Source organism: Centruroides vittatus, unplaced genomic scaffold (assembly GCF_030686945.1).
Source record: "Centruroides vittatus isolate TY-2023 unplaced genomic scaffold, ASM3068694v2 contig_257, whole genome shotgun sequence".
Lineage (NCBI taxonomy): Eukaryota > Metazoa > Arthropoda > Arachnida > Scorpiones > Buthidae > Centruroides > Centruroides vittatus.
The window spans coordinates 16,571-35,794 of NW_027121630.1; the positions used below are offsets into that span (position 1 = coordinate 16,571).

Below are 19,224 nucleotides of genomic sequence, written 5' to 3' on the forward strand. Positions count from 1 at the left end.
GGGTGGCACAGAGGTGGTGTTACACTAAACTAGCTGAGACTTCCTGGTACACTCACGCATGGTACGAAGGGTGGTGGTGGGACCATCTGGTACAGGATGTATGTGATATATTTTAACATTTTCTTATTTATTTATTTTCAGCTGTAATATTTTGTTATTCTTATTGTTTGCAGTAAATATAAAAGCGCGTAATGAATCCAAGCTTTCGTAACTGAGTTGTTTGCTACAGGTTAGACCCCGTCGATATCGTTATTTGTATCTTTAACAGGTGTTCATTCATCAGGATCTAGTGTCTATACCCCTGTTCATGTCAAGCATTTTTTACGGAAAAATACTTGACACGAACTTGAATACTTGATGACGTACACACTACATTTTGTAGGTGTATAGACTTTGATATGTTAGCTAGACAACATATCACATTCAATACACAAGAAAGGTTACATATTTTATAATTTTATTGTTCGGCATTATGATAATATATAAAATATTTCCTAAATTTTATCCTTGAGTAACTCAGCAGTTTTTCTGTAACTATGCAAATTTCGAGTTGACAAATACATAATTAAGATCAGATAAATACTAGGTACTGGTTCGACTAGTCTTGTTTCAAACGTTCTGATTTTAATGATTTAACGCGTGACAAATTCAGAAAAAGTTTATTTCATTGTGATGTTTGTGTAAATACAAAGTGACTCGCTCCATTTCTCGCCAAAAACAGGTAAGAAACATATGATAAGTTTGTACGTAATTTTTTATTCTTAGTTATTTAGCTTCAATTTTTATTTACTCTAAAAGTATTTATTTCAATAAAATCTATTTATATACAAAATTTTATAATTATCAATCATCTAATTAGAATAGTAATTTATGTCATGATTTAAGTTCTTTATGATACTATAGGTTCCTGTTAATTTATTATAATATTACGTGTAAGGTGCGAGTTCTTAAAAACTGCATACATTTTAATATTCTAAAAGTTATTGGTTTTAACACGTTATTCATTCTAATTTATTTTAAACGATAAAATATTCTTTCACAGATGTAAGTTACTTGCTTTATAAAAAATGCATGATTTATAGTTGAAGTGTCTTAATAATAATTGAAAATTTTAATTTATCGTGGTTAATCAGGTTTTGTTTTACTCGCGTGCAGAAACGAGATACGTGATCTATCTGTCGCGGGGGGTGTTTTTGGAAGAACATTATAAATGAAAGCAGAAATTCTATAGGCTATGGCAACTTGGCCATGTGTTTTTTTCATCGCCTTTAGTTGACTAAATCAGCATTATTGCGAAACATTTAGAAGCTACTTTGTATGTAATTTGCTTAAGTCTAACACACAAAAAACAGATATAAATCGGTTTATCTGAACATAACTTAGTGTTTTTAATTTTAAAACTGTGATATTGTCACAAATGAAAGTTTAGGTCTTTATTTGTATCATTCAAAGAAATGATCTTAAAACATAGACATAAAAATCTTTGAAGTAAGCAAAATTACTTGACTGTTCTGTGAAAAAACACAATGAATATATTTACCACAATAATATAAATGTTGTTTACCATACAATTGGGTGAAACATTTAATTTCGGAATAGTTTATGTTCTATAATTAAAGTATTCAACACATTAAAATTCTGTAAGCTTTTATATAACATTTTGGGATAGGGATGCCAAAACACAGTGTATCACTAATTTACATTATTACAATTTATTCCTTTACATTTCTCAGTGAGACAGCAGTCTCCTGAATTTTGCAGCAATCAAACGAATCAATCTCGTTGAGTGAACTTTATCTGAATGGCTGTATAACAAATGATAATTTTTAATTACAGATCATTGCATAATGAAACCGGACATTATTAGAAGAAAATTATCGACAATTTTTAAACGTTTAGGAACGGCGATTGGAAAACATCCGTATATTTTCATAATCATTCCTGTCATATTTTCAGTTGCTTCAATAACTGGAATCTTTAAACTTAATTACAAGAGAAGTTTAATCGATAGTTTGAAAGCAGATAGCGGGAAATATTTTTCTATACAACGGTTTATTGAAAAAACGTGGAAATTTGCATCACTGTCTGATGAAATGAGATTTACAGAAATTCCAAATGGAAATATATTATTCTTTATAAGAAGAAACGGAGGTAACATACTAGAAAGAGAAATTCTTCAAGAGTTACAAGTAGCTGATTTCATAGCAAAAAATTGCACCATCCAAGTGTTTAATCGAACAATTGGATATGATGATATTTGCGTTAAAGTACGTAACAAATGTTACGAAAATGTATTTTTCGAAATTATGTCCGATGCTGATGACGTGGTAAACGGAAAGAAAAAGTTCAAATATCCGGTTGACATCGACACCTTGACTTATTCATATCGCTCTTACGTCATGAATTTGGGAGGCGTTACAATCGACGAAAATGATTACGTCAAAAGTGTGGAGGCCGTCCGATTGTTTTACGTAGTTGACAGAACTGACGAAGAAAAGGCTACATTCATTGATAATTGGATAGCCGAAGTGTATCGACGAATACAAAGTTATAATTTTCAAAATATCAAACCATTAATACATCCTCTTTGGTCCATGGAAGAAGATAATAAAGCATTTCTTTACAATCTGAAATATATGATTGGAGCTGTGGTATCGTTTATTTGTGTATTCTCAATGATAACACTCATGAGTCAAAATTTGATAAGAAGCAAACCTTGGATGGGATTAGCCTGTGTTTTGTCTGCGGGAATGGCAATCGTCACATCATTCGGTTTAATGGGATATTGCGGAGTGGAGAACACTTACTGTAATATATGTATTCCGTTCTTGGTGCTAGGTATTGTATGTTCTGTTGAATATTATATTACAATAGGCAAATATGTAATAATAATGACTTCCTGTATTGCAGTTACCGAAGTGGATGACAGTTTTGTGTTGATAGCCAGTTGGAGAACAACCGATCCCGAAGAAGGTGTACAAAAGAGAATGGCAGACACGTTTGCTGCGGCCGGAGTGTCAATCACGTTAACGTCAATCACTAATCTGTTTTCTTATTGCATCGGAATTAGTACACCAATTGTTGTTGTGAAGATCTTTTGCATTTATTCCGCGACGTGCATATTCTTTACTTATGTCTTTCAAATAACGTTTTTTGCTGGGTGTATGGCGTTAAGCGGGTACAGAGAAGAGAAAGGTCTTCATCCAATTTCATTCAAGTCATATGGTAATTTAAAGTATTTATGTAATTTCAGCATATAGTTTAATATTGCACAGTTAATATTTGTTTACTGGTGAATAAAAAATTCTTACATTAGCAATTTTAATATAGTCTGTAGCTTCTATGGAAGAGACATTTCTATTTAGCAGACTTAGTAAATTATTTGGGAATGCATTTGGTAAATTTCTCGTTATTTAACCAACAGACAATTCTAAACTCGTCTGTCTTTTCACAGGCGAGTTTAAAATTGTTTAGAATTGTTTGTTGGTCACCTCTTTAAGTACGTTTTCACCTTGCAAGTTTCTTGCAGTAATAACCTTTAGAGTAAAAAGAAATAGCAAAAGCTTTTAACATCAGTGCTTTCAAATCATTCAGATGCAATGAAAATAATACGTTTTTGTATGTTACAGTAATAGACTTTACTTATATAAGAGTAAAAATATTTATTGGGAATTCGTAGTGTAAATAGAAACCTTGCAAAAACTTTATCTGCAAATTATTTTGTAGAACATTTAGATTTATAAAACATATTGAACGAATAAACAAAGATTTAATAGTTTCAAATTTAAAGTATATTTTGTTCGAATTTCTTCTTTATAAGCAAAGTGAGACGGATTCGAGTAAATTTAAAGAATAAAATAAACAGTTAACTCGTTTGTCGTTCGAAATATATTTGAAAATGTTATTATAGTAGCAGTCATAAGTAAGTGGTCAGTAAAATAACAGCAAATGCGAACACTAAACGAGGTTTTCTGCCTTACTTGACAATTCAAATTTACCAACAATAGCACTATGCAAGTAGGTAAAAAACTGTAATATCACTTACATTAGCTTTTTGGCAAATTTTATTCTTAAAATTTACAAAAGAATGCATAAGGAAGCCAAAACGACGTGTTTAAAACTAAGTAGTCACATCAATAACGCGTCATAAAAATTAGAGAAAGAATTAACCTGGCATAGTTTCGGAAATGTATAGAGCAACTTTATAAAACAACTTCCGTACTTTAGCAAAATTGCAAATCGTTATTATAAGTTAAAATGGTATGAAATTTTATAAATTTATTTTTTTCCAGCACGCGAACCAGACGATTGTCAACGGACAGAAGAAAATGAAGACTTCTTCCTGAGAACAGTTAGGGATAAACTGGGAAATTTCATTATTTACACACCAACCAAACTGATGGTGTTAATTCTGTATTTCGTCAACTTAGGGTTTGGATGTTACGGAGTGTATTTTCTAAAGCAAGGATTGGATCTTCAAAACATGTATCCCCCTGGCTCAGAAATATACGAAAGTTCACGAGTATATTACAAATATTTCACTGAATACACATTTCCTATTCACATAATTATTAACAAAACACTCGATTATTCGGACGAAAACGTTCAGAAATCGGTGGAAGATCTTCTTGGAAGATTTGAGTCTCATCCTACATATAGCCGAGTCACGTTTTACGGTTTCCTGGCTGAAATATTACAAAGAATTTCAGAGAAATCCAGTTGCACGATATGCCTTAAGAGGATACAACATGTCGAACAAAAACGATTTTATGGAAGGACTTCGCGAAGTTTTTCTGCGATTTAAAGCGGCAGAACAATTTTCAGACGATTTGGTATTCAGCCAGGATGGCTCAGAAATTACTTGCAGTCGATTTTTTGTTATCGCAAAAAAAGTATCTAACAGAGAAACTGAAATCGCTACAATGAATGAGTTTTCGAAAATTGCGGATGAAGCACCTTTTCCGGTCCTTATTCACCATGTATTTGCAAGTATGATAGAACAAGGAGTAATCATCGCTGGTATTGCTAAACAACTGTTTTGGATCACAGGATTATTGATCGCGATTGTATTTTTCAGTGTGATACCAAATATTTTCTGCTCTCTTGTGGTGGCAACTTCTGTTGTTTCTACTACGATAGAAACATTGGGTTACATGAGCATGTGGGGAGTTCACTTAGATATAATGTCTTTGACCAGTTTGGTTATGTGCATCGGATTTTGCATTAACTATCCGGCTCATGTCGCGTACGCCTTTGTGACGTCGACCCGCAGAACGTCGAATGCAAAGATGAAAGATTCGTTGTATCGCGTCGGGTTTCCCATAATACAAGGAACTTTATCCACTATTTTCGGAATACTTTTTATATATAAAGAATCGTACGCATTGCTAACATTTCTGAAAGTTGTGTGTTTAATAACAATGGAAACAGCCTTTCACGCTTTATTTTTTACCCCTGTTATTCTTCATTCAGTATTTTCTTTCTCTTGTTTTCGAGAAAGATCAAATTTTTTATTTGTTAGGCAGGAATTGGTTGAAACAAAATTTGACCAATAAAAACGGTTAATGATTTGTGCTCTAATCTTATTATCTGTGAATATAACATATATTGTTCTGTTTCGTATTTGCTAGTGTTCGTTTTATTGTTATTATTGTTTACAAATTCATATTTAGTCTTGATATTCTACATAAATATATATATATATACAGTCCTTTCCGCATAAGTCGACTCTCGGATAACTCGACACCGCAGGTTAATTTGTCAGTTTTCTGTAATCTCGGCCTACTTCCGCAGGTAATAATGTTATTAATGTTAAAAACTCGGTTTATTCGACATGGTTTAACTCGTCACCACTGGATAAATCAACATATCTTTTTCTGTTTCACACTTTTTAGACGTCTGATAAGTCAACTCCCCTCATGAAAAAAAGAGTTCACACCGTACAATGAGCTGTATGGTGTAAACTCATTTTTCAGGGGAGAGTATATGTACTGTACGTCTCATTGTACTGGAGGAGCATATAATAACGTAATTTAATTGGTAATTTATAAGTAATAACTTTGGTTTCAAATTATGTTTTAATTCAAGTTTTACTTTACTTGTAATAAATGATTTCTGTATACAACTTCATTTCCCGATAAATGGAAAATATTGATAAACAAAATGAAAAGGGTTCCTTAAAATAGATATAAACTTTTTCGATTAAATTTTTTTCATATATTCTACTAAAAGTTATATTGTATTCAATATTTTTAGAATTGAATACGTTACGAGGGAGTTTAAAACGTTTTCCTAAAACCAAGTGTTTGAAAACAATTGGTTTTTAAATTCTGAAAAAGTTGTAAATGGGAAATTGATGGGCCCAAAGAAGGAGTTACAGAAATTTGGAATTCTCTTCGGAGACTTAAATAGAGTAGAAATAGACTTTCGATTTCTGCAAAGAAATACTTTATTTGTGAATTTAATATCATTTTATTTAAGTTTTCTTAAATATAAACAAAATTTTAATTATTGAAACCAAGTCTAACATTTTATAGTATTTTTAGTATTTATATTAATGGCAGATTAATCACATAAAAAATCTTTGAGAATAACTAACACAGAAAACACTGTCGGCCGTGTATGTTTTTGAAATACCAATGTTCATAAATTGTCTTCGAAATTTTTCACAAAAAACAAAAATAAAGCATATACAGCAATATTTTTTTAACTGTTTGCTGCAGTCATCACAAAACAGAAACAAAACAAAGAAAACAGAACACTCAATCTAAAATTAAAAGTATGGTATAAGAACAGTTTGGGACGTAATGAGCGCACAGGAATTGCAAACATCTACTTACATGTTACTATAAAAGTCCGATGTTCTAAGTCAGAAATTACCGTAACTTGCATTTAAAAGTGAAGTAATGATAATAATAACGTAACGAGAAGTACAGTGTAAAAATGAGTCCTATGCTGAGTGTTTCACGAAAGTTCTATAGTCATACACTATTGTATGAATATAAAACTTAATTAAGACGAAACAGTAGAACCTACGCAAAACTTAGTTTCCTTTTTCCAGATATTACCTAATATATTTCACTGACCTAAATGATGTAATAAAAATTTATTTCTGATCGAAATCATTAATAGAGACTAATTTTAATTCTATTTAAAATCGTGCACTTACATCAGTAACAGAACCTGATTAGTTTTCACTTATCATACAGCTATTGTATTATTTTCTGTATTATTTTCAGTGAGGCAATAGTGTATAGTGTAAATAAATGAACCTTGCAATATTTTAGATTGTTATCCCTTTATTAATTAACTTAAACTTTTGATATGAACAATTACAAGTAAAGTTATATACCAGGAATGGCGAACCTTTTTGAGTCCACTTGCCATAATAAATATTGAAAAGATGATTGAAGAAAGGATAATCAAGTGATTGATATGCTATAGGCCTATATACTTCACATGTACACTTGCAGTTATAATGAGTACAAAGACAAGTGTTGTATTTATGTGCCAACAAGAATAACCATTGTTGTTATATAATATAAAACACAACAATTAGAATACATATTTAAATACGTTCAATACATATACATATAATTGACAATTTTTATAGTAATCACTTTTTTCATGTTACAATTGCTGTACTCGTACAATTGAAATTTTTAGTTAACATAAAATATGTGACAATATTATAATTATAAACCGTTGTAAATATTGATTAAAATATTTAAGCTAATTATTAAAAATATATTGAGAATATTTAATGTTGTACAATAATTGTAATAATTACGAAGATTTGTAGTATTATAGACTCTTATTATTAGCATTTTATTCTGTATTTTACTGTAAATTTCCGATCGATATTTAACTTCTTTACATATTTTTCTATAAACAAAAATAATACATAATTTGGATTAACAATAATTATGTCATGTTGCGAGAGTCCTTGAAGTATTAAATAAATAGATGAAAAAAAATATTAAATATTTAAACAAAAAGATTTCATGTATTTGCCCTTATACATGTATTTACAATATTCAACAATTAAACTTTTATACGTAATGGTACAAAGATAAATATAGGCATGCGCTACATAAATCGAGTGTTTTATATATCGGTTCCAGTTACATTACTGAATTACACATACAACTATATGTTGCGAATGAATAATCGAATAACTGCTTATAGAATATATTTAAAATTGACTCATCGTTAATAGAATTCACACGGTATCAATGAATACGTGTCCGTAATATTTACTGTGGTTCGGAAAACTGAGCCACAATTACTGTATAGGTCAAAGCAACACCGACAATTGTAAAAATTAATTCACGCTTAATAGAAAATGCCTTACACTCCGAGATTTTAGTAATGAAATATCAGTGGACTTGGCGCTTCTATATTCTACAATATTTTCGATTTCTCGAGTCGCATCAGAGACACGTGCAGCAGACAAGCAAACACAAGAAAAGAAACTACACGGAACTACAGTCAAGAAGAAAACTGCAAAACAATACAAAAGATTGTAATTTCGTTTTGAAAAAAAGTAACATAAATTGAACGTTAGTTTTATCCCCATTCCAAGTGTCCAAGCAAATAATGTCGATGAATACAAGTCATTTAAGTTGTAAACAATTTCCTTAATTTCAGTGTAAGTATTCGACAGAATATCTACATACATAGGAACTAAAACACCATCAGTGAATGCATTTTCTAACTCTACATATTGATATGAAGAAGAAGAAAAGAAGATTTAACGGAACACCAGTGACAAAACTTAACATCGTATGATTAAGTGAATCACAATCAACACAATCAAGTGAATGTTTCTGTCAACACGAAAGCCAAAAATTTCTAAATCTTCAGGAGATTTTATTGTATTCCCTCGTTTTAAAGAAAAAATTAAAAGAAATTCGGCAATTCCCTCATTACACCAAGTTAATATTACCAGAAACGAGATAACTTTCTTCGATTTGCATCCATTAAATTTTCTTGATTTTGATATTTTGATTAATTTTCGTAAGTTATCGCAGGTATTTTTTTATATTTTAAAAAAACTGTGGAAATTAAACGAACACATGACTGTATATAAAAACATTTGAAAAAACTTTAAGGAGGAGAATAATGGGCAATTGTTTATTGCAAAAATTACAAACATAAAAATGTTGTACAAAGTGCATAAATTAGTTAAGATTAGAATAATAATACTGATAATAGAGAAAGAATTATTAAGAATTATAAACAGATTATTAATTCTGTTACTTTTTGAATGTTTCTGGCCTACGCGCAATAAGGTTTTCATTGTACCTTTCTTTCGGATGGGTCCAAAATAGGGTTTTATTTGTAAAGTTTTTTGAATACATTACTGAGAAGCCCAGAGATTTCTTTCCGCTCTTACAGCATTTAACACGCCTCTCAAATAAGGTTAGTTGTGTGACGAGGGATGGCTTGAAATATGCAGGACAAGACAGCAAATATAGAAAATTTTCAAATTCGCTGATTTCGTCATCAGTCTCTTAATTCATCGAATATACTGTATTGTCTAATAACGAAATATTGGTCGTATTGTGCGAGGAACGAGTCTTATGAATGTTTTCGGTGTTACCTTCGGAAAATTTTTTAAATTGTCAAATAATTTAACAATATTTCTGTTATTTCGAAAATGCTTTTCACATTTCGAAAGTATCACTTAGTTAATGCTTTTTACAATCCTTCATTTAAATAATGAATAGAATTGTGTATATTAATGTCGGTTTTTCAACATTGTTGTTCAGGTATATTCACTTTTAAATTAATAATTCTAAAAATTATATTTTTAGAAATAAAGAGTTAAAAATTTCTCTCTCTATTCGACATCGAGAAATTTAACACAGAGATGGATCACAATCAAAATTTAATATTTATTTCTTGCTATATTTTTCCAAATGCATTTCGCCCGCTGGCCTCATCAGTGGATACAACGCTGTACACTATTAGTACTTTTATACTCGATCACAGCATTTCAGCATGCATCTATGCACATGCCAGCATTTAAATTAATTGTATTTACATGACTTACGATGCAGTAGTGTTCGATAATACGTCTTTTTACAATATTTTTCGTTTTATACAATATTGTAATATTACTTCTGTAAATTATACAATTTGTAATACTACAATGTTGATGCCACGGAGATTCACCTCGTTTAAGTCTAACTGCTGCTTCATGTTCTTTTAATCGTGTTTCGCCTATATAATATTTTTTGGTTGTATGACAATCTATTTGCATGAAATTCTATGTGCATTACAATCTGCAAACAACCCCTGCAATTTCCAAGGGATTTTTTAAGTATTTGGAATCTTCTTTATTAATTAAATTATTTTCTATATGTTTTCATTAATTTAGTAAATCCTTTTTAAATTTCTTCTGCTGGGTCTATAGGTAAAAGTTCATATTCACCAGTAGATATAATTTCTCTTTTTTTTTATTGTAATTCTGTAGTTTTAAGTATAATGAGTATATAAGATTTATCTGCTTTGATGATGGATACATGTTTATTTTTAAAGAATTTAATTAATCTATTTAATTTGTTAATTACACCAATTGCTTTCTTATCTACTATATAATCTTTGTATGCACCCTTACCTCTATCGTAAGTCATGTAAATACAATTAATTTAAATGCTAGCATGTGCATAGATGCATGCTGGGATGCTGTCAAAGGCGGCCTTAGGGTGTGGCGAGCAGGGCAATCGCCCGGGGCCTCGCTCTTGCAGGGGCCTCGCGCTACAACCCGAGAAGAAAAATGTTGATATTTAAAACTTTTTATTTTATCCTTCGCTATTAGTTATAACAATAAAATAAATTTGATTAATCCATAGTACAGTATATATTAATATTAATAAGTGCCTTAATAAAATTTCTCACTTAGATTTATTTAATCTGACATTCGTATAAAAAGTAAGATTAACGATATCGAAATTAATTAATTTACCAGAGAATAATAATATTTGTTGTAATTTGACTGTAAAACACATTTGAAAAATTTATTACTATTTGAATTCTACGCCTCGAGCATTAGAACACCCACTTGAACCCGCGGTTCTGTCACTTTCGTGATTCATCGTAATTGCGATTTGCGCTCGGGGAATCCCCGTGTTTCATTTCGTTCGTCAACTCTTGTCACCTGGCTCTTATTTTGCTAGCAGCTGTATGCGTTACATAATCGTTTGTATGGCACATATCTTTCAGTAGGTAAATAAACATTAAATGATATTAAGTTTTAGTGAATCTGACATTATTAACAGTACTTATAGTAAACAGTGAATTGTTAAAAAAACTGTGTAAACTACTTGTAAATTATTTCCGAATTAGTTTTATGTGCGAAACAAGATTTTTGAAATGAGTTCGCGTAATCGTGATGCCGGTAGAAAATTTGAGTAGGGTAGTTCAAAAAGGAAACGTGAAGTATATGTACGTGGGTCTTTATATAAATGTATAAAAAGTGATGGTCAAGAAACCTCTAAAAACCCGTCATTGGCTGAAAGTGACACATTATTACACTGTAACTCTAACCCAGCTGAAATCATTCCTTCAACATCGTCACAGGTGCCGCTGTTACCTAGTAACAATAGTGAGGATAATGAGTCAACATCATTGTCTGTTACACCGCAGCCGTCAACACTATCCAGCCAAAAATACGTATCTGAGTCTATGTCTACATCAATGGCTGGCGGAATTGAAAATCCGAATCCTCAAAATTAACCAGATTTGTGACCATTAACAATTAGTGATGTAGACCGAACTGAGATTGTATTAAAAAGTCCAATTCGGGTTAAAGTTCATTTTTCCCCGTAAATGATAATGGACGGCGATTCAGCGTCAATCATTACAGTAAAATATTAGCTAATGGTGAAAAACTTGACAGGCCCTGGATGATTTATCCACAAACAACGGATGCCGTTTACCGCTTCCCGTGTCGAATGTTCAGACTGGAAAGGACAAGAATCGGATCCAGTGAAGGAGTGTGTGATTGGAAACACTTGGGTGATTACTTAAAGTCTTATGAATCTAGTCGACTGCACAAAGATTGTATGTTGAAATGGTTAAATTTAGAGAACGGATTAAAAATCTGTACCACTATTGACTCTAGCTCAGGCTCAATTGAACAAGAAAGGCAGCGTTGGAGAGATATTTTAGAAAGACTACTTGCAATTGTGAATTTTTTAGCATCTCACAATTTGGCCTTCAGAAGTGACAGAGGGAAATTAATATCTGACTCAGATTCAAGTGGCCGGCAACATTATAGATTTAGTAAAGTTAATAGCCCAATTTGATCCAATGTTGCAACTTCACTTAAAACAACTAATAGATAAGACGATGAATGACCACTATCTCGGAAAAAATATTCAAAATGAGCTTATACAATTAATGGCAAGTCACGCGAAGACTCAAATTGTTGATAAAATAATAAAGAATAAATATTACTCGATTATTTTTGATTGCACTCGTGACGTTTCTCGTGTTGAACAACTGTCAATTATTATAAAATTTTTAATACAAATACAGCTGACACTGAAGAACATTTTATTGGATTCTTAGCCGTCGAAAAAACACAGCTGAGAGTTTGACTAATTATATAACCACAGAGCTAGAATAGCTGGGTATATCATTGCAAAACTGCAGAGGCCAAGGATAATGGAGCCAATATGCGTGGAGAAAAAAGTGGTGTCCGGAAACGTATAATTGAAGTTAATCCACTCGCTTATTTTTTACCTTGTGGGAGTCACAGCTAGAATGTCATCCTGGGAGATGCATCATCATCTAGTGTTCAAGCAAAATATTTTTTTGGTTTTCTACAAAGGCTATACACTCTGTTTTCCGGCTCGAGTCAGAAGTGGGCTATTTTAAAAGCACATGTAAAATCCTTATCGCTAAAACCACTTTCCGAAACTAAATGGGAATGAAGGGTAGAATTGGTGAAGGCCGTTAAATATCAACTAAGCGATATATGTGATGCTTTGAAGGATTCAGCAGAAAATACAACAGATTGTCAGTTGGTTGGTGAATGCCATTCTATAGTAAAGGAAATAACTACCTACGAATTTGTAGTTGCACTCTTCGTATGGTACGATATTCTTACAAAGATAAACGTTATAACTAAAATGTGACAGAGTGAAAAAATGTACCTAGATGCGGCTATACAACACCTAAAAGCATTTACACATTGGCTTGTTAATTATCGAGAAAATGGTTTCCAATCAACCTTGGCAACAGCTAGAGAAATAGCTGAGGAAAATGGTATCGATAGAAAGTTCAAAGTCGTGAGAAAGAGACGTGAAAGAACGAATTTTGATTATGACGGGGGAAGATAAAGCTCTCGAATTGCCTGCGGAAGAATTTTCAAAATAAACAATTTAATTTCATTGTCGACAATGTGCGAGCAAGCTGCCATCCTAGATTTAAGGCACTTAAACATCATGAGAACATATTTGGTTTCATGTATAACATAAAAAGATTAAAGGAAATTAGTGATTGTGAACTTTCGAAGCAATGCAGCGACTCGCAAAAATCTCTAACAGTAGGAGAAACATCTGATATTGATGGACACGAATTGTATGAAGAACTGAATATGTTTATCCGTGTATATGAAGGAAACGACGACATTATCTCGGTGCTGAAATATATAATAGAGAAAATTTAACTGAAGTGTACCCCACTATCGAAGTAGTCCTGAGAATTATTGCCACCACACCTGTGACATTTGCATCTGCGGGAAGGAGTTTTTCGAAATTAAAAATTATTAAAACAGATTTGAGGAATTCGATGACAAGATCGGCTTTCAGCCCTTGTTATTCCTACAATTGAAAATGACGAAGCTCATTCGTTAGATTATTGCGCTTTAATTAAAATTTTAGTTTTAGGAAAAGCCGCGAACATCATTTTTAAATCCTCTGCGTATATCTTTAAAGGCATTTATGTACCTTAGTTTATCACCATTAATAATTTGTCGTCTTTATGTTTGTTAACTTTTATAAATCTTCTAATATAATATTCTAAAACTCTTTATTTATTTGTATTCTTTTGCATTTGTCGTAAATCGTCAGAAATACCTACTTACAATTCACGTACTTTGCACAAAGGACAAGGGCCTCGCAAAGATCTGCCGCTTGGAGCATCGCAATGGCTAAGGCCGCCGCTGGATGCTGTGATCGAGTGTAAAAGTAGTAATAATATACAGCGTTGTATCCACTGATAAGGCCAGCGGGCGAAATACATTTGGAAAATACAGTAAGAAATGAATATTGAATTTTGATTGTAATTCATCTCTGTGTTAAATTTCTTAAAGTCGGTAGAAGAGAGTAATTTTTAACTCGTTTATTTCTAAAAATATAATCGTTAGAATTATTCATCTAAAAGTAAATATACCGGAACAATAATTTGTTCAATTTCCCGCAAAAAACGAAAAAGCTGCATCTGCGCCTTGCACGTCCCTTTCTGATAACATTTCCATTGTTACGTAACACTTCCATTCTTACGTAACATTTCCATTGTTACGTAACATTTTTATTGTTGACAATTCCATTGTTACGTAACACTTCCATTGTTGATGGAAGTGTTAAGACTTATTTTTGTTCCTCCCGTGGGAGAATCTCCCCGAGGGGAGAAATTTCGAAAAATCTCTTCTTAGTGTGCATTCTCGTGACGTACCCTAACTGTGTACCAAATTTCAACTTTCAACTCCTAAAGCTTAGTTCACACTGAGCGAATAGCGAAAGCGAATGCGAAAAGCGAAAATCGATTTTTATTCGCTTAGCGAAATTGACTCTACGACCAAAAGCGAAAAGCGGATTGCGAATTTTAAGGAGCCAATCATTTGCAAGCAAGAGAAAACGTCATCTTGAAAAACAAAAATGGCTGCTTCTGATATACTGTTGTTAACCACGTTTGTTTACTTACTGAGAGAAAGAGATACTAAAAAAGAAAGTGATGTTGGGTGAGAGATATTTTAAAAAACCAAGAATTACATGGTTACCATGCTAATTTGGTGCGAGAAATGAGACTGAATGACAAGAGAGTTTTTTTAGGTAGGACTGTTTATACTAATTTTTATTCTCTTTAGTAAGAAAATATATGAATAACAAAAAATTTATTATAACACGTTTTAAGTTTTTTAGAATGACGAATGAATTATTTGATGAATTGCTCTGTAGAGTAGGGCAATTAATACACAGAAAGGATACGAATTTTCGTAAAGCCATATCTCCAAGAGAACGTTTTAAAGTCACATTAAGGTAGAGTTTTGAGTTTATTACGCAATCTTTACTATTTACCGATTGAAATAAAACAGAATTTGTGATTTTATATCGATAAGCAAGCAAGCATACTTGCCATTGATATAGTTCTAGTTTGTTTAAATTTTATTTGTTGCCACCTTAAGTTTAAAAGAACTTTATCCATTGATTCACAGAATAATTTTTACGATTAGATATAAAATATAAAATTTCTTATTTTGTTTCATAATTCATAAAAAATCGTTCAATGGTGGGTTTAAATAAAAAAAATTGATATTTAAAACTTATATGTTTATAATTATATTTTAAATTAAATAAGACTTTTGAGATCTCGTTTTATATCTATATTGAAAATGTATTTATTTATTTTAATAAGGAAATATAATAATAGATTATAAATGCAAGTGATAAATGATTTGTTGATAATTTTAGGTATTTAGCTAGTGGAGATTATCAAATTTCCCAAGCATTTGCATTTCGAATGGGTCGATCAACTGTTTGTACCACAATTAAAGAAACTTGCGAAGCTATTTGGAATGTGTTGGCCAAAGAATATCTGAAGTTTCCAAGCAGAGAGGAATTTGTCAATCTTGCTATGGAATTTTCCTCATTGTGTTGGTTCTATAGATGGGAAACATATACAAATGGTTTGCCCTCCAAATACAGGCTCTTTATATTATAATTATAAAGGCAACTTTAGTAAAGTTCTCCTAGCTGTAAGCAATGCCAAGTATAAATTTATATATGTTGATATAGGAGGATTTGGTGGAAGAAGTGATGGAGGTATATTTTCCCATTTGAGTCTTGGCAGATCGCTGGAAACTGGAAAATTGGATTGGCCACAATCATCACCAATAAGTGGAATGCCTAGTAACCTACCATATTTTATGGTAGGTGACGAGGCATTTCCATTAAAAACTTAATTACCAAGACCATACCCTAGTAGACAATTAACAACAAAAGAAGAATATTTAACTATAGACTCAGCCGAGCTAGACGTGTTATAGAAAATACATTTGGTATTCTTTCTGCACGTTGAAGGATTTTATGCAGATGCATTCAAGCTTCTCCAGAAACTGTAGATAGTATTATAAAAGCATGTGTGTGTCTGCATAATTTTGTGATGACAAAAGAAAGCAAAGTAAATTCAGACACGAAATATTATTGTCCATCCCATTTTATTGATAAAGAGGCTGCTGATGGAACTATTTTAGAAGGACAGTGGAGAAAGGAGATAGGAAGTGGATCATCTCTTCCTCAAAGACCATGTCAACAGCATAATTATTCACTATGTGCAAGAGACATTAGAGAACAATTTGCCACTTATTTTCAAGAAAATAATATTTTACCATGGCAATTAAATTATGTAAATCGTATCGAATAACAAATATATAATAAAATGTAAAAATCAGAAATAAAATAATTTTTAAATACTAGAATGTTTTATTTACAAAATTTTATTATGTACAACATGATTATTTATATAACAAATTATGTATAACATTACAAAAGAACATTTATGAATGTTCTTTTGTAATGTTATACATAACTTCCTCTATCTTAAAACGAGCCTCTGCTCGCTTTTGTGGAGAAAGGTTTCTTAACCTGTCAGCTAAACTGACACTATAATGATACAGCTCGTCTTCTTTTTGCTGTTTGTTCACCATTGCCTCTGTTAACTGAATTAAAGTGTGCACATCATCTTCCTTATTTTTTTTTCGACGCTTTGGTGGCAAAGATTGTTCTGTAGATGACGATGACGTGCAAGGTACATCTTTTGAAATATCCCTAAAAACAATAAATATATATAGGCTATACATAGCAGATAAAAAAAAATTAAACAACAAGTAATAAAATTAAAACATGAATGTAGACTTAAGAATACAGGTATAAACTAAAAAAAAATATTTGATGTATGTAAGAGCATTTAACATTATTATTAAATAACTTGAGATAAGGAATGATTAATTTACTAACAACATATATTCTTGTGTTCTATCCAAAAGTTAATATATAGTTTATATTACATTGAAAGACTTTGAAAATTTGGACTTCCTGGATAAGACATCTGAACAGGACACATCTCTTCCACATCTTCACTTTGTATGCCATCATTTAATAAAAGATTGCTACTAGTTCTAATAAAATAAAGAAAAAATGTATAAGTGAAGTTTTATCTAAATTATTTTTCAACTTTAAAAAAATTTGTTTTTAACTATGACTTTTTATTGTCTTATATCATTATTCATTATAATATTTAATAATATACTTCTGTTACATACTGTGAAAATTGTACATCCTGTCCATCGAATATATTCATTAATAGGTGCATTTGAGAAAACCATTTCCAATTGCAATTGTGGAGGTCATCCACACCTGCACCACTTCTAGTTTTTTCATCTATAATTTTTTTTTCTTTTCTGTAGGTATCCACAAGATTTTTCCATTTTTTCTTTACTTCTTCAACTTCAAAATAATAACAACAGAAAAATAAAATTCCATGTTAAAATATTTATAAATAATAATCAATGAAAATTAACAGCATTGTTCTTCCTTATATTATTTTATAAATACTTATTAAAATTAAATTAAACTTTTAAAAGACAATCATTCAATATACAGTGGTATTTTGCCATTCTGTACTTTGTATGGGTATTTTTTTGTTTTTAATGATTTATGTATGCTAGGTTTGTAAACTTATTGTTAAATTTGTCTTAAATTCTACTTAAAAGGTTTTTATAAGTGTATTCTTGGGAAACTATATGCAAACTTCACTCACCTGTCAAATTAAGATTCTCCGCAATCAACTTCCATCTATTTTCCTTCAGTTGAATATCTTTGTACCTTCGATCCATTTTTATATACAAAAATGGAGCAGCTTCCATTTCTTCTAATAATTTTTCGACATCTACTCTACTCCGAGAAGAAGTTTGTGTCGCCATCTTGTAAACAACAAGAACCACGTGACAACTAGAAGGAATCTGATTGGTGGCGAAATTTTTTCGCTAGCGAAAAAGCTCGACAGTTCCGAACTTCGAAGCGATTCGCGAAATGGTAAAATTCGCCGGAAACGACGTCATGTCTGACGTATTATTCGCTCTGTTTTTCGCTTTCGCCAGCGAATCGCGCTCAGTGTGAACTAAGCTTAACATCACTTTGTGAATTCAACGAGCTGTGTTCTGAACACTTACTTCCAACATCGGCTTATCCATAAAAAGACCTCGCGGTCACCAGACAGGCCCAATTTTAATGAGATAGATTTTATTTCTATTAGTAAAAAGCAAAGGTAATCACGCGTAATGTAAGAGTTTACAGAAGTGCAAATATTGGATCTAGTTAGGGCAGATATTAATTATCTCCTTGGGTTCTTTGTTCGTAGTCAGAATTCTGCTCGGAAAACCCCTAGTCTTTTGACTTTTTATATTAAATAATTATTTTTACTGAAACGCGAATCTGACAGCCAAAAAATTGCCAGGAAATAATTTCCGCGAAATAAATACCCCCGAAAATATGTTTTTATAGAAAAACTATATAAAAAATTTTAAATAATCTAAAAAAATGATTTTATTGATAAATATAGCTGCAAGGATTTTTATTCTTACATTTGACAAGGTGCAAAGATTCACAAGTGCAGTCTACATTGTTAACAAACCTGTTGACCTTGAAAACAGCTGGTGTCTTCTTTCCCGGTTGTTTACATGTACCCTTCAGGGGAAGATCAGTTTAAGGCAGGAGGGAAATTAGTTTACTAAATCTATTCAAATATAACACAAAAATTTCGATTTTTATGCTACTAAAGTATGGGTGAACCGAAATATATATATATTATATATAATATAATTCTACTGAATAAAAAACAAAATAAAGCTGCTGATGTCATAAAAGTATCCAATAGTGTTTTAAAAAATTTTACTCACATCAAATCAGTCCAATAGAAGTTTAGAACAATTTA

The 19,224-nt window shown here is 31.4% G+C and overlaps 2 protein-coding genes across 2 annotated transcripts; one reads left to right on the forward strand and one right to left on the reverse strand.

Moving 5' to 3' along the window:
• The first annotated feature begins 2,093 nt into the window (after positions 1-2,093).
• LOC136971497 (patched domain-containing protein 3-like) lies at positions 2,094-16,195 on the forward strand. The gene is made up of 7 exons (XM_067265956.1): positions 2,094-2,838; positions 2,911-3,225; positions 4,293-4,485; positions 4,610-5,201; positions 13,005-13,105; positions 15,705-15,919; positions 16,029-16,195. Exons 1-7 carry the CDS (start codon positions 2,094-2,096, stop codon positions 16,193-16,195), a joined length of 2,328 nt encoding a protein of 775 aa, XP_067122057.1.
• A 497-nt stretch (positions 16,196-16,692) lies between these two features.
• On the reverse strand, positions 16,693-18,415 carry LOC136971508 (transcription factor Adf-1-like). The gene is made up of 4 exons (XM_067265967.1): positions 18,052-18,415; positions 17,555-17,738; positions 17,300-17,410; positions 16,693-17,060 (listed from the first exon to the last, which is right to left on the reverse strand). Exons 1-4 carry the CDS (start codon positions 18,212-18,214, stop codon positions 16,790-16,792), a joined length of 729 nt encoding a protein of 242 aa, XP_067122068.1. The 5' UTR covers positions 18,215-18,415; the 3' UTR covers positions 16,693-16,789.
• Between the last annotated feature and the right edge of the window lie 809 nt (positions 18,416-19,224).